Raw genomic sequence first — 15,830 nt, forward strand, 5'->3', positions numbered from 1 at the left:
AAGTACCTTAGTACTTGGATGACTTGGGCTGGGCACATATGGCTTACAGGTACGGAGTACACGCGGCAAGATGGAGCGGCGGAGGACTCGGAAGGTTCAAGGTTGTCACTGCAGGCTACTAACTGAAGGGTGTACTTGTAGTGGTGCATGACGAAATGTACCGTCATACGACTTTTGCAAGTACTGGTACTTTACCCTTAGTACCTTTTCTGCACACCAAGCGCGAAACAGGGACGACTCGGCCCCTCCCAAGATAAGGGACCACCGGTTTACCAGCGTCTCTGTGGCTAGCAGTACCGCTCCGTACTCTTACAGGTCCTCGCCTCACATTGGCGATGGACCGACAAGGAGCACAGACGCATTGATTCGGCCTGTGCCTGTGACACGGAGTAATACGGACAATGCAAGCTGAGATGAGGGCGAATCCTGCTGCTGGCTGACGAGCGGGATTGGGAGGCTTTTTTCGATCAATGCTTTGAGACGTACGGAGTAACGCGTACTCGTACAGTATGTACTCGGACTGCCAATGCAGCTCCAAGCAAAGCAGGCATGGTACCAAGGTAAGTTTAAGGCATGCTACTGATGTTGCCAGGTATTGCGAGTACAGGAGCAATTGATCCAGGTAGCATCGATGGATGGGCAGGGAAGAGACGAGGGCTGCTAGCCAAGACGAATTCATGTCTGATGAGCCTGTCCTGCCCAAGGCACATTCCTCGACCGGGTGCGTACAGCCAGTATTGCGAACACAGAGGCTGGCCAGCCATTCCGACGCCTGCGGCATTCCGATGCTGTATGAGTGACAGTATCGGCACTGAGACCCAAACAGATGGGTGGCAATACATGCAGGTACCTGCAATCACCGCTGACCGGCTACGAGCGTCGAGGTCATCCGCAGCTGCTAAAGCCGCAACCGCAATTCGTCCCAGTGGTACAAGGACAGTGGCGCGAGCTGGTTGCATGCACGAAGTAAGTCTCGTACCAGCAGGACTGGGCGTGCGGATACGCTGCTAAATTTCCAGTAGGAGCTCGGATGCCTGTCACGCAGAGGAGCCGGTTTTTATTTTTCTCTCAATTGCAAAGTAACTCCCCGGCCCGCAGGATACTGTGCGGTACAAGCCTCGACCCTTGGCAAATTCGAGCCAAATGGGGGAGAGCCCTTTGCTTTTTTTTCTTCTTTTCTCCCTTCTCGCACTCCCCACGTACGCCTCTGCAGGAAAAAATGAAAAATAAAAAATCAATGCCTGTAATTACCTAAGGCAGTGATGCTACTGCAGCGCTCCACTCAACATCAACATCACCCTTTATCGCGCGTGAAATATAAACAAATCAACCAACGACACGCTGCGTGCCTTGTATTAAAGGGACGGCATCTGTCGCGATCAACAGCCAAAAGGGCGCAATTGCAGTCGCAGTCGCCGTAACATTGAGTCTCAGCTTCCATCCTTCTTCCTTCTCGAAGAGGCCCAATGACAAGCTGCTAGGCATTATCACGTGGCTCCCATCAGGCAAGGTGGGTGGTCATAGCTCCCACGCAAGGTACCGCTCCAGGCAAGCGGAGGTCAGAAAAAGCGAGACCGCAAAACGATCAAGTACAGAGGTACAATACATTCAGCATGGAAGATACTAAGGTAAGCACCCAATCAGCTCATCAAGTGGTGCTTTTGTGAGGGAATGCCTATTCAGCCAGCACCCGAATGTTACTACTGCCTTGTAACTATAGTAACAGTTACTATAAACACATGAATGTAGTAGCAGTTACTAGAGAAATATAGATATAGTAGCAGATACGAGTACTTGAAGAACTGGTGTGTAATTCATCGTGTGGGTGTTCGGAATCGTCTTGGGGTTTTCCGTCCCCCGCTTGCCAGGGGCTCTCAATTTCGTCTCCGGCTCCAATCATGTACAAGTCGGCATGCTCCATAGGTACTCGAGGCTTGTTTTTTTTTTCTGGTGCCCCTGACCTGACCTGGCCTGGCCTGGCCTGGACTGGGCTGTCAGCTGGTCGTGGCTCTTCTGATCTTGCACCGCGGTTTAGACCAGGAGACTGATTAGTCATGCGTATATAATGCCCAAGACTCTCATCCCGCCTGCTTCCTTTAATATTTCGCCCCACGCGTCCAGAGGCGCGTGTCGATGCATGTCGCGCTTCCCAGAGCGTTGGACGCTGGTGTATGGGCTTGCAGCAGCAGCAGCAGCCTCTTCATCTTGTGAGATTGTATTCGAGGTATCTCGTAGTGGATCTACATGTGTTTCGTCTGACACGCATTGATCCGAGATGGGGAGAAGACAGAAAGTAAACTGGAGGGCAGCTCTTCAGCAAGGTCAAGGGTTGATGTCGAGATATACTGGGCAATACGGAGCATTTGGGTGACTCTTGTTTTGCTTTTGCGTTTTCTTAGTCTTCATCTTCGGGATCTAGAACGATATTGCGCAGATCTTCGTCTCCCGCCCAGTCAACGCCACTACCGGCGATGATGCCACTAGCTACACCCTTCATGACCTTCCACCGCTGCCTGCTCGACTTGACTTCCCTCGTCAGCTTGTCCATTTCTCGCTGGACTTCGGGATTGTCCGGCCGGATGGCCTTCTTTTGCTTGGCTTGCTCTGCGAGCTCAAACAGCTGCTTCGTAAGCTTCACGTTCTCGCGGCACATGCGTATACTCTGCACCTGGACGCTGGTCAGGTCACGGCGCAGCTTCGTCCTGCTCTCTGTGTGCTTGGCCACCGAAATGGACGTCTCGTCCCTTTCCTGCACGTATGGGAAGAGATCTCTGCGCACTGGGGTCAGCAGGGGGGAGAACCAGCCGTGGGACTCAGCTAATGATGATACGTGCCGCTCAATGGGGGATGCCTGCGTGCCGCTGTGGACTGCCTTGAGGATGGGGTTTGCGACCATGACAGCTTCAATTGCATCGTTTCGTAGTCTGTATCTTGCTCTCGCGGTGAGAAGTGCGTTCTGTGCCGCCGTGAGATCCTCGTCGTCCTTTGCGCCTGAGAATCCAGCAAACGTTCTGGGTGAGCAAAGTGATTTTTTTCCCCCATCGGCGCGTCTGGCATGTGATCTTACCGGCCTGCTGCGCGTTGATGATGGCGATTTCGAGCCGCAACTCCTGCAGCTTATCGTACAAGTCCAGCACTCTCGTCTCATCTTCGGAGAGGGGAAGATGCGATTCACCGCCGTCCACACCGGTCATGGCCTCGTCGACTTCACTCATCTTGGCGGTGAATGGCGCTTGATTCGCTCGAGCTGGCCGGGTCGGTCGACCGCTGCGTATCTGGCTTGTGCTTGTCGATGCTTCGAGTATTGCTGACTTTCATGGATTCCCGTCATCTGTGGCGCGCCATACTTTCCGCACGAATAAGCCACAGCGGCCCGGCTTATCTAATGTTGGCTTTCCCTGCAAATCCATGCGTAATGCAGGGCCGCCCCCCCAAAGCGCTACAAAAAGTCACAAGGCACCTGTCACACTACCTGAATGTCGCTGATAAGGCAGAGAGCATCTTCGGCATCATTTTGGGTTGGCAGCCTGTGCCGTCCAACGACCTTTGAGGTGGCGCGCTTCGGACGTCTTTTCCCCCTGCTCCTGACAACCGCGACTTGAACTACAGCTCCGGCATCCGATCATCCTCGATAACGAACGCTTCATATATGAACTCCGGCTCGGCGCCGCTTTGTGCTTGACGGGAGATGTCTTGGGATGGCTACACAGGTGTTGATTGCCCATACGGGCCAGCGGCTGGAGGTCGATACCACGCAGTTCTCCAGGTATTTGCTGCTGCTCTCGTCTGCTGTGTGAACGTGAACTGACTGATTGCTGCAGTCTTGACGACTTGAAGTCGTGGGTAGCTCGGAATAGCGCCGTGTCGTTGCAGCATATCGTTGTCTTGACTCCCCAGGGCCGCAGCGTCAAGTTGGCAAACCTTCACACCGAGGTATGTGGTAGCCACGGGCTCTCCTCTCTTTTGCAACCTTGGTAGGCTAACGCTCTCCCCCCCAGAAGGAGATATACGTCTACGATATCCGTGTCACGCAGCCGTCTGCTGGCAGTGCGTCATCGCTCATCTCCGAGGCCTCGCTGCCTCGGCGCCAGTCCATCCCCAACGCCCCGAATTCGATCGACGATATTCAAGCAATCACGTCATGGCAGGATTTATGCAAGGAGCGCCGCAATTGGGCGACGCGCATCATGGAGGACTGCGACCAATTGAACGCGGCTGCGCAGGCCCGATACGACGAGATAGACGTCATGATCAGGTGCCTGGATGCTGCCGTCACCAATGTCGAGATAAGCGTCAAACAGATTGAGCCAAAGTACAACGAACTGAAGAAATGGGTTACGCCGGCCCTGTCGGAGCACGAGCAGCTGGTTTCGTCCTGGGATCGTTATCTTGACCTGGCCCGGAGCATACCGATATCTTCGGGCTTGGTCAAATTCATGACCCGCGGCCAAGTGAACAAGGCCGACCCTACACTGGAAGATCTCATCGAGTTGGAAACGGCCAACAAGGCCGGCAAGTTGGCTCCTACGGCGCATCGACGATTCAGCCAAAAGGCCAACGAGCTAGACGGAGCCGCGACCCAGATGTACCAAGGGCTGGAAACACTCATCGGCGAGTTCAATTCATTGATGAACAGGTCTCTCTTGGGCCACAGCACCGATTCTTCGCAGCTCATGGAGGATATTGAGGCGGTGGCCAAACAAATCGACTCGGATTACCGTGCAGCCCTCAATTATGGCAACTCGCAGCGAGACTTGGCCCAGGCTTCAAAGACGGCCTCGATTCACACTGAAAGACTTGTCCCAACCCTCCGAAAACGAGCAAAGGAGATGGATGAAATGGCGCAGTATGCGACACAAGCGCGAAATGCCATTGCGGCGGATTCTGTAAGCTTCATGCGCAACATTACGGAAATAACCTCCCTGCACAGCAGTGTCAGAAACCAAATCAACGTCCTGAATCAATCCGAAGATGACATGACAACGTTCGATTACCTGCGACTCATCCAGCAGCTGCCATACATGTACGCCTCCTTCATGGTCGAGGCCATCCGAAGGCGAGAGTGGATCGACAAAGTCAAGGCTGACTCTTCAACGCTTGCCAACGAAATGGCCTTATTCCAGGACGAAGAATCGAAGCGTCGTAAGAAGTGGCAAAAGATGGTTGGCAGCATGTATGGGCCCGGACTCGATACCAATGTTATGGGTCTTGAGGTCAACCTGCGGGGCGAAGATATCCCCTGGCCCTCCATTGGGAAGCCCGAGCTGGAAGAGTTTCTTCAACTGCTGCAGGAGCGGAATACGGACCAAGAGATTGTGAATGACGTTGCCAAGCTCCTCCAAGAGCTCTCTGCCCCCACCAAACAGCAATCCAAGAGACTCAAAGCATTTAAGAACGGCAGCGTGCACGAGGCAACTCTGGGGAGAAGCGGGCTCTTGATTCGCGGCGATGACGACCTCATTGGCTCTCTACAAGATGAAAAGCTCAGGCTGGAAAACAAGCTCAAGACAGCCGACAGCAGAGTACGCCGCCTTGAAGATCTTCTGCACCGGCAGAGCCAAGCCTCGCGCCCTGGTAATCTGTTTCCGTTGCAAGGGCAGAACGGGCATTCGAGACATAATTCCATCTCATCAATCAAATCAGCCCGCGTTGAAGACCGACCACCCTTAACGGATGGGACGGAACAGCTGTCGCAACGGATAGCGCAGTTGGAGAACGAGCTTCGCGAAGAAAAGAAGCGCTCGGCGGACTTTCAGAAAGACCTTGACAATCGCGTCAATGAGAGAGATGACATGAGAGATAGGATCGAAGAAGTCAACTCGACGAAGAAGGATCTACTTGAAAACATGGAAGCCCTGAAGCGGGAATTTTTGGACGAGAGAATCTCCCTGGAGAATGAGATCAAGACGCTCAAGGCCCGGCTGGAGGATACTGAAGAAGAGATGGATCATTTTGGGGAATCCCGGGAGAACGAAAAGGCCAATTTCGACGAGAAAATCCAAGCCCTCGAGGCGGAGATTGAGCGAGCCAACAAGGAACGAAAAGATGATATGCTCAAGTCCCAGGGCCAGGTTGAGTTCCTACGCAAAGAGACACAGATGCAACGGGATCAGCTCGATGCCTCCGAGCGAAGACTACGCTCTGTACGCGAAGAGGCCCGACTTACATCCAAGAAGCTCGAGTCAGTGGAGGAGAGTGCAGAATCTCGACTCGAATGGCTAAAGAAGCTGTATGCTGAGCTGTCGCCAGACAAGGCCATGCCAACCGACGAGGCTGACCTGACCGAGGCTCTCATCTCCAATGCCGCTGATATCGTCGAGAAGGTGCGGAATTCTGGGAGCACCGCCTCGCTCTTAAGATCCGAGCTTGACAAGGCCACCAACTCAGCTAAGGAGCTTCGAGCCGAACTGACTCAGATGAAGGAAAGCCTCTCGTCACAAGAGATGTCTACGATGCACGCCCGGGAGAACCTTGCCGAGGAAAAGGCCAAGGTGACTGCCTTGGAACGCGAAGTGACGGAGAGCAGGGAGGAGCTAAACCAGCTCCGAAGCCAATTATCGGACGGCGAGACAGGATCCGAGATGCTCCGCAAGAAGCTCGAGAAAGAGGAGAAGAAGGTTACGGAGCTCTCGGAAGAGGTTGCTTGGCGACAGTCCCAGGTTGGCAGCCTTGAAGAAGAGTCCCGGCTCTTCAAGCAGAGATTTGAAGATGTCCAGTCGAAGCTATCTGCGCTTAGCGCGCAATACGAAGCGCGCGACGGACGAACCAAGGACCTAACACAGAGGCTCTACTCTCAGAATGACCGTCTAACCAGACTCCTCGAGCGCGTAGGCTACTCCATCAGTCGAGATGCGGGCCAGATGGTGATCACAAGGGTGTCTCGATCTGACAAGCTTGCTGTAAATCCCAACGACTCTTCGGACCCCGGCTCTTCCCTTCGCCGGTCGCTTAGCCTAGGTGGTCGTGCCATGACTGATAGTTCCGATTTAGAGCTCCTCTACTGGGTTAGCAATACGGACCCTACAATTGAGGATGAGAAATACCAGGCCTTTATGGAGAAGCTGGGCACGTTTGATACCGACCTGTTTTCCGATACGATATATCACAGAGTCAAGGAGGCGGAGCACAAGGCGCGAAAATGGCAGCGGGAAGCTAGATCATACAGGGACCGGGCGCACAGCTTACAAAAGGACTCTCATAACAAGATTGCGTTTAGGAACTTCAAGGAGGGCGACCTGGCGCTTTTCCTCCCAACTCGAAACCAGCAGGCGGGAGCCTGGGCTGCCTTCAACGTGGGATTCCCGCACTATTTCCTCCGCGAGCAAGACGCTCACCGACTTCGTCACCGAGAGTGGCTTGTTGCCCGAATCTCCAAAATCCAGGAGCGTGTCGTGGATCTTTCCAAGAGCCTACAGCCAAGCAACGAGACCGACTCGAATGATGAGGAGAACGACAACCCCTTCCAGCTGTCGGATGGCTTGCGATGGTATCTCATAGACGCCCAAGAGGACAAGATAGGGGCCCCCACAACGCCTGGGATGGGTAAATCAACCGTTGCCGCCAATAACGTCGAGGCCACGGCTAATATTCAATCCCACGCAGCCAAGGGGAAAGGGAGGAGCCGGGACAGCATAGCGAGCATCGAGGGCATTAACAAGACTCTTTCCAAGAGCCTAGAGAGCCGGCGGAGCAGCTCGGGGTCTAAGAAAGCCCTCCCGTTTCATATCAGTGGCGGAACAGCCCTGTTGAAGAACAGCGCGCTGGCGAGCGAGACCAACTCTCTTCGTGCCGCTCCTCCCGACACACCGACGGCCACAAGCCCGGTCCAGGGCAGTGTCCTCAGTGCTACCAATACCGATGGTGGGCAACGAGGCGGCGAGCCGTCTGTGCAGGACAAGTCGGGAAAGGCCCCCGAGGTACGAGCCGTTGACTCTCTACTTGGGCCCTAGGTCACTGATCGGTTCGTGACAGCCACAGCCACAGCCTCACAAGAGCAATCGGCGTAAGAGCTCGGTTGCTTTCAGCCCGATGAGGAGCTCCGGTTTGTGGGATCAGCTATGGAGCATGGACTATAGCTACGAAAGTACGCCTAGGAAGAGATGAAGTTGACGTTGAGTATTGGAGCATATCTGGGAAAAAACACGGAGTTGTGTGATGGAAGGCCTTTATGGGAGGGCATGCAGCGGTGCTAGTTGGACACCTGCGGCATTAATTTTATTTAATCACGGGCATTGATTTTAATTTAGTTCATTAACGGGGCTCGTCTTTTTGGTACGTCTTCTTTCGCGGCGTTTAGGAAGGATTACAGGTCGGATGCCGTAGTTGTCGTAGATTTCACTTACAAGACAACTCGGATTCTGGGCAGGGGTTTACCTAGGTAATTGTAGATTGTACTAGACAGCGTGTGAGGTAGACAACATGGTCTAGGCGTGATATTTAGTTTGGGAATAATTGATGAGGATGCTGTTGATTTTGAAGTTCTGCTTTTTTCTATGTCGTCTGATTGTTTGGGTTCCATTAACATAGTAGGGCGTTAATGAGGGTGGTGGAGTGGGTGGTGAGGATGTACCCTGTACTTTGGGCCTGAATTCATTCAGCTGACATCCAGCTGGTTTTGAGGGCAAAACTTGCCCAGAGAATCCACCATCAACCTCACTTGAACCACCGCCAAATGAGGTCTTGAGAGCATCAACAAATTCCCTTGTCTTTCTAAACATGTGACAGCCATTTTGAAGCTGATGGAGCTTCTTCACTCCTCTGGATCGGCAAACAAGATGCCATCGCCGTCATTGCCGCCCGAGCTGCTGCTCCTCGTCGTCGAAGCAGTGCTGCCGCCAAACCCATACCAGCTGCTGCCAGCCTCACACATCTCGACCAGGACGCTGCTGGCGCTGGCGAGGGTATCGCGGGCGACGTATGCGCAGGCCACGCGGCTTCTGCGGCAGCGGTGCGTGTTTGTGGATTCAAGTCGGCGGCTGGCGGACCTGCTTCTGTGCATGCCGCGCCTGGTGCCCGGGCTGCCCCCCGTCTTGTCGCTGCGGCACATCACGGAGCTGTACATTGCGCCGTTTGGGCCGTCGCTGGACGACCTGCCGACGGCGGTGTGGGTGCGGGAGCTGTTCTGCGAGGTGTGCGAGACGCTGCGGCGGCTGGTGGTGGAGATGCCGTTTGGCAGCCTGGATCCGCTGGACGACCACCTGAGCGTGCGGCGGACGCTGCGAGACGGGTTCGAGCAGCTTCACCGGCTGGAGGAGTTTGCGTGCGTGGGCGAGTACCCTTCGCTGAGCGTGCCGGACGGGCACACGGACGTGTGGAGGCTGTGGCCGGAGCTGAGGCGGCTGGTGCTGTTCGACGTGCCCATGGACAGTCACTGGCTGTGGTGGGACATTGCGACGCTGCCGAGGCTGGAGCACGTGGTGCTGGCGAGGCCGGTGCGGCTGGACGCGGTGAACATCAAGGACGAGTACTTTCACAAGCTGCCGAGGGAGGACGCGAGGCTGGGGAGGGAGATCAAGGTTGTGTTGATGGACTTGGTGTATGATTTGGGGGTGGTGAGGACGGAGCGGTGGGGGGAGATTGATCCGGAGGAGAGGATGACGGTGGAGGTGTTTGAGGTGCCGTTGCCGTTTTATGGGGATGAGACGCCGGCGGAGTTGGTGACGGGGTGGGCGAGGAGGGGGGCGTTGGATGGGAGTGTTTGGAGGTTGGATGGGACGAGGGTGAGGCAAGAGGATGGTGGTGATGAGTGAGTTTGAGGATGAGGATGAGGATGAGGATGAGGATGAGGATGAGGATGAGGATGAGGATGAGGATGAGGATGAGGATGAGGATGAGGATGAGGATGAATATGTGGATGAGGACGAAGACGAGGACGAAGATGAGCTATTCACCGGCAGTATATGAGACGAAGTCCTCCAAAGACTCTCAATGCTATCGATGTGATGGCTTATCTACATGGCATGATATAATTAGTATTTATTTATACATTACATATCTCTTCTTCTTTTGTACTATTCGTTCATAGCTTGTATCCTCGTATTTGCTATCCCTCCAATACACTCACAAGCTGTCCGGGCCTGAAGGGTCTCTGCTCGAAACCGACAGGTCTTCAGATTGTTTGGTGCAGTACTGCGTAAACAATTGGCGAATCCGATCATTCTTCGACAAAAGGGCGAAATCGATCATCGTTTGAGGGATTGTCATCTCATTTCGCATTTCCCTAAGCAACAACGCCAGCGCGTCATGTCCACCCTCGTTGTTCGTCACAGCCGCCCAGAGGATATCATCCGTAATGGTAAAACTCTGTCTCCCCCAATACAGAAGCAAAAGAGACGTTAGCTTTCCAGCATTGGCGGAATTGGCTACTGCTCTCTGTAATATCTCGGTTGTATCAGAGAGCTTTCTGCGGTGCACCAAGAGTCTCTCTGTGAGCCACACACTCGCATTTTTGTATTCGTGGCGAGTATCGTGAGTGCTTGAAGGGGGTATTCGGACGGCGAGTAATAACAGCCTTTTGGTCAAGTTGTCGTTGTCGTCTACCAGTCGGCCGATGATTTCCAGTTTCTTTATACGAGAGTCTCCCCAGTTTGCCACATTGTCGAAGATGTCGTCTGGGAGATGCTTATGATTATATTGATTACGAAGAATCTTTTCCATGATTTTGCACCCGCAGCCATCGTTTAAAGCTGCTACTCTCATTAAATCGTCTGATACCGGTAGATTCCCGGTGCCGTGTAGAGAGAAAAACTCGATAATCCTATCGCCACAAGCCTCGTTCTTGGCCGCCATGATTATAGTACGTCTTGTCGCGATGGCATCCTCGTCTATAAGAGGAAAGACCATCTCGGCCATGTCCGCGCTCAGCCTGCTCCAGGCTATGGTGTGAAAGTGCTTTCGGATTATTTTGACTCGCATTCCGCAATCCCGGAGGAGATGCTTGGCGAGGTCTTCATTGCCATCCGTGGAGAGTAATTCCACGAATATTTGACTTTGAACTTGAGGTGACTTGAGCTGAATGAGGGCCTTTACGTCTTCGCGAGAATATATCTCGTGGCAATTGGAAGCAATGCGCCTGCATATTCCTTTAAGATCATGGATGAGATCCCGGACTGTCGTTGGCGGCTTAATGATTGCCAGGTGATCGACTTTTATGGGATACATTAATAGGATGGCGTCTTGAACTAATTGTTGCTCCGATTTGTTGTAGTCCGCGTACAGGCTGGGCTCATTTTTAGCATCGGAAGACATGCCTTTCAATGCGTAAATCATGTCTCGAGGCTCCGTTGCCTGGCTATCCCCGAATTTCGTGAGTAGTGTATAAAGATCTTGGTTTTCACTCCACCACGATGACGCTTTCCATGGCCCCGGCATGACCTCGATGACGGCCTCTTCGTGATAGTCCGGCTGTACATCAAGAAGCTGCGGAGCAAGGTTCAAGATCCACGGCGCGATAGTCTTTGATCCGCAACACAGCAATGCTTCCCTCGCGTTTGTCACTTCCTGCAGTACCCAAACTCGTGTAAACCAAGGCTGATTGAGGACATGCCAAAGGCCTCTCTTCAGCCGGTAGAATGATTCCGGGTTTGCTAGAGTAGGCGCAATGGAATTTGCCCAAACGTGTATCCAGTTATCGTCGTTCTGGGTCCAGCTGCTGTAAGGGTAGTCGAGGCTGATCTGCTGCAGTTTGCCAAACACAGTCATGAAATTGTCAATGAAGGAAATAAAAGGCGTGCTCTCGCCTAGCCAGAATATAACTCGCGCTGCATTTTTGAAAGTGTCGCCCATTTGCTGCACTTGGTGGCCTCTCTCCTTATTGTCATCCTGGTTGATGCAAATGGCATCCACCCACAGGATTCTCTCTTGGTTGGGGTAGCGCAGTTGTTGAAAAGCTTTGTACAGGTTTTCCGTCACAGCAAGGAGCTTTCCGTTGACGGTAATGGTTTCGGGTGCTTTCGCAGAGCCCCAGGTGTACGATAGCGCCTCATACTGCAGGACTTCTTCTTCTGGATAGAGCCGTGCTTGAATGATTTCGCAGGATATTTGGTCAGATGCGGAGCCGGGAAGAAGGCGGAGCAGTCGAATCGCGTGTCCTTCGAGATCAATTTGATTGTAGTTGTATCGACTCATTTGTGCAATACAAGTCTAAAGAGGGGTAGCAGATTGGAAGGCGATATTGTGGCCGGTGTTTCTGGCGATTCTGTCTGTGGAACATAGACAATCAGGTCGAAATATGTATGCTTCGAGAGTCTTCTATAGTTGAAGTTTCCGTAGCACGCGTAGGCCCCATGGGCTTATGGTGCTTTAATTTCAGGACTGGTTGCCTCTAAAAGCAATCAAATGTCAGGAAGAGGCTGGGTAGATAGTCTTGTGTGACAACAATTCTATGCCGTCCGACGTTAATGGATCCCACCTATCAAATGAGTTGTGCAGTGACGCCTGGATCCAACTTGGCACAGGCAAACAAGTGTCTGGCAGCCTTGCTCGTCGAAATACGCCCAAGAGGCTTATTAGTTCTGCAAGGGGTAATACAGGCTGGTGGGGGACCCCGGCCAGCTGAATAGAACCTACAAGCTCTCGATAGACAATGTTTGCGTTCAACTGATCCGATAGATGAAGTATAATTTGATTGTTAAGTTTTGAACTGTGTTGTCTGTAACGGTCTCAACATTCATCATTCATTTTATGGCAGTGCTGGGAGATTAGGTGCCATTCGCTGGACTTACATGTAAATAGGTAGGTTATTGCCAAGTACTACGCCTTGGGTGTAAATATGCGAGTCATGGGTGCTCTACAAGATGGGACGCAGGTATCGGGGTATCAAGAGTATATTTTCTAGTCTGTCATTAATAAAAGGATTTAACATCACGATTCCCCCCGCTGCTATCTAAAGCTTCTTCGCTGAAAAAGTGCCAACAATACTCTCGCAACTGTCACCTTTGTTGCTATTATGCTATCCAGCCGCTCCCATCTGCACCATTTTCAAGAAGAAGCTTGACAATATCCCGATTCCTATATAGAACAGCCAGCTTTAGTGCTGTATTGCCAAAGTGGTCTTTTGCATTGATCTCCACGCCCTTCTCCACAAGCAGTTTCGCTATACCATGGTTGTTATATATAGTAGCCATTAGTAACGCTGTCCGTCCAACATCATCTCTTGCCTTGATGTCCGCACCATTTTCAAGAAGAAAAGTCACAGTATCCTGGTTTTCATATTTGGTAGCCATCAATAACGCAGTTCGGCCGCCAAGATCTTTTGCGTCGATATTAGCTCCGTGTCCGATAAGATACTTCATAATAGCACCATGGCCATGATGAATTGACAAAAGCAACGCCGTGTTACTTTTACCGTCTCTTGCGTCGATATCTGCACCCATTTTGAGGAGCTGCCTCACGGTTGCCTCTCGGTTGTTGCTCACTACCCAATGAAGAGGTGTTTGACGCTTGGCGATGGCACCATATACCCCAAATATTAAAGGTCGCATAATATCTTCCTCGTCAGTATGGTGTGCGTTCCATCCTAAAAGCGCCCGAACAGCGTCTTCGTGCCCATTGACTAGAGCAACAAAAAGGGGATACCGATATCGTGTCCCTGGAACTTCAACATGTAAATCCTGAGGGGGGCATGCGCGAATCAAATTTGGCAAGCCTTCTGCCGCAAGGATGTAGGCCAAAGTTGAGCTCGGCGTGTGCGACCAGTAAAGCAATGCATCGGAAGTGTTGAGAGTAATCAAGTGCTGGAGCTCCAACTGTAATAAGAAAGGTTTCTGAGAAACTTCACATGCCGCAATGTTTGCATGATATAGCATATGCAGAAGAGCATACTCGGCAAATGGAAATTTGGAAGGCAATGTTGCCGGGTCGCCTTCTAGGAAGAGCTTGTTTACCGAAGAGCATATCGGTATACATAACTTGAAATAAGCATAACAGCATTTCTTAAGCGTGTCATGGCTTAAGGTGTTGACATTGCCTTCAAAGTCTGGCAAGAGATCAAGAAGACCACCGTCCTTGAGTAAAAAATCTGGAACTGACTCGTGAATGAATTGGACTGTTGGAAACTCGGATTTCGTAACTTCAGCGAGCCCCTTTGAAGAGCTTATGACAAATTTTCTCATGATATCGCTAGTAATTTGAGAAATATCGCACTCTGAGAGGCTGTCATCTGACAATCCTGACAGAATGGCAAAGTAAAATTCTTCGGGCTTCAGTGGCCGCTTTGCATAGAGTAGCCATTGAACACAAAGTAGAAGCTCTTGCATATTCTCGCCATCCCTTTTCAAAATCGTTTTAAACAGATCACTCAATCCGGGAGGTAATTCTCGGAGTCGCTTCCGAACAGCAAAAATACGGCCTCGGTCGAATTCTGCATTGAGGACATTGACAACTAAAACAACCCACATAAAAACACCCGCTGCTTTTTGAAGAATTTGTGCCTTAATATCGCCGAAATGGTTAGAGTTGGGTTTAAACCGGCTTTTGATATACTGCTCTAGATCTTGGCCATGGCCTGTCTGATCTTCCAGTGTAAGCCGAAGTGCATGTTCAATATAGATATATGGGTAGTGGCGACTAGAGAAGCATATTCGAAGTTGGATATTGCTCTTGACTGCGTCTCGTCCCAGTTCTTCAAAGTATCCTACCATGTCGCGAATCTGCTGTTCGTCGCATTCGTCGAGAGCATCAACGATACAGGTAAGGGCGTGTGAGTTGAGCAAAAGGACTGCGCGGCGAAAAAGCTTCCGAATGATGTGTGTTGTGGGACAATCATGCCGATTCTCAGGAATGAGTGATAGATCATCAAACACTTGTTGGAGATGAGGAAATGCCTCTAACAATTGAAGCAACAAGGATCGATACAAGCCCGTTGTCGACTTTTCTAATAGCTCGCCTCGAGCATTGAAGAAGAAGGAGACAGTGGCAGACTTTGTGCCGTCTTCAGTCTCCTTCAAACGCGTGTAAATAAACTTCATGATTGTTGACTTGCCTGCGCCAGGCTTGCCACTGAGCCATAGAATGCCATGATGGTGGGCTAATTTTTCCGCTTCGAGCCATTCTAAGTACGTGGGATGATTGAGAAACCAATTGCACGTTTCCCCGTATGCGTTCTCAATGTTGGACCGCCGAGAAGCCATTTGATCGAATCTTAAAGAGCTTAATATCTTTTCTCGGCGACTTCTCAAGTATTTTGAGTCTTGAGCATGAAATTTTAGCAAGTAAAATCGGTTGAAAGGACGCGTCTAGCATTGCAGGGGGCTTGGCAGAACCTACTATTATTTATCGTTTCTTCCATTTGAAGCGTGACCGACTCGAATGCTGGTATCTCTTCTAACAATTCTTTCGCATATGCAGCCGCTGTCGCAGCAGCATACTTTTGCCATTGTTTGTTCTTATGAGAATCCGAGTAGTCGCATATCCCTCGAATCACCAAGCATGAGAAGTAGTCCATCAACCCAGCAGCCTCCATCTCGAAGCATATGACATCAAGGTTTCGGGCTATCTCATCTCTACTAATGCCATGTTTCATGACCTGATTCCCAGAAGCGATACCTCCATAATGAATCATTGGCACACAATTCATTCGCGGAGGCCGATACACTATGTGAGACTGTATGCATGAACTGCAATCAACTGCATCCGGATGATGGTCATAGGCAGCCCGAAAGAGGCAATCCGGCGAAGAATCCGGATAGTCGTACTTACTCATTCCAGGATAGCTATCATGCATCTCCTGGAGTATATGCGGGATCCTGCTAGGCTTCATTTCGTGAATCGCACGAAGACTGGAGACGTGGGATGAGTGATCTGGTGGAGTTATCCTTGGGACGGCAGTTCGC

General features: G+C 51.5%; 4 protein-coding genes across 4 annotated transcripts; 1 reads left to right on the forward strand and 3 right to left on the reverse strand.

Annotated features, from left to right (window-relative positions):
* Window positions 1–2,395: 2,395 nt before the first annotated feature.
* Triagg1_2893 (uncharacterized protein) lies at window positions 2,396–3,215 on the reverse strand (the record flags this gene model as incomplete). Its single annotated transcript, XM_062897124.1, has 2 exons — window positions 2,396–2,991; window positions 3,068–3,215. The coding sequence occupies 2 exons, from the start codon at window positions 3,213–3,215 to the stop codon at window positions 2,396–2,398; spliced, it is 744 nt and encodes a 247-aa protein (XP_062757960.1).
* Window positions 3,216–3,698: 483 nt separating this feature from the next.
* Window positions 3,699–9,903, forward strand: Triagg1_2894 (uncharacterized protein; the record flags this gene model as incomplete). The annotated part of the gene is made up of 6 exons (XM_062897125.1): window positions 3,699–3,766; window positions 3,822–3,933; window positions 3,999–7,916; window positions 7,972–8,083; window positions 8,725–9,719; window positions 9,757–9,903. 6 exons carry the CDS (start codon window positions 3,699–3,701, stop codon window positions 9,901–9,903), a joined length of 5,352 nt encoding a protein of 1,783 aa, XP_062757961.1.
* Window positions 9,904–10,059: 156 nt separating this feature from the next.
* On the reverse strand, window positions 10,060–12,126 carry Triagg1_2895 (uncharacterized protein; the record flags this gene model as incomplete). The annotated part of the gene is made up of 1 exon (XM_062897126.1): window positions 10,060–12,126. The coding sequence occupies one exon, from the start codon at window positions 12,124–12,126 to the stop codon at window positions 10,060–10,062; it is 2,067 nt and encodes a 688-aa protein (XP_062757962.1).
* An 818-nt stretch (window positions 12,127–12,944) lies between these two features.
* Triagg1_2896 (uncharacterized protein) lies at window positions 12,945–15,128 on the reverse strand (the record flags this gene model as incomplete). The annotated part of the gene is made up of 1 exon (XM_062897127.1): window positions 12,945–15,128. One exon carries the CDS (start codon window positions 15,126–15,128, stop codon window positions 12,945–12,947), a length of 2,184 nt encoding a protein of 727 aa, XP_062757963.1.
* Between the last annotated feature and the right edge of the window lie 702 nt (window positions 15,129–15,830).

The sequence above is a fragment of the Trichoderma aggressivum genome (assembly GCF_033847375.1).
Source record: "Trichoderma aggressivum f. europaeum strain CBS 100526 chromosome Unknown scaffold_008, whole genome shotgun sequence".
Lineage (NCBI taxonomy): Eukaryota > Fungi > Ascomycota > Sordariomycetes > Hypocreales > Hypocreaceae > Trichoderma > Trichoderma aggressivum.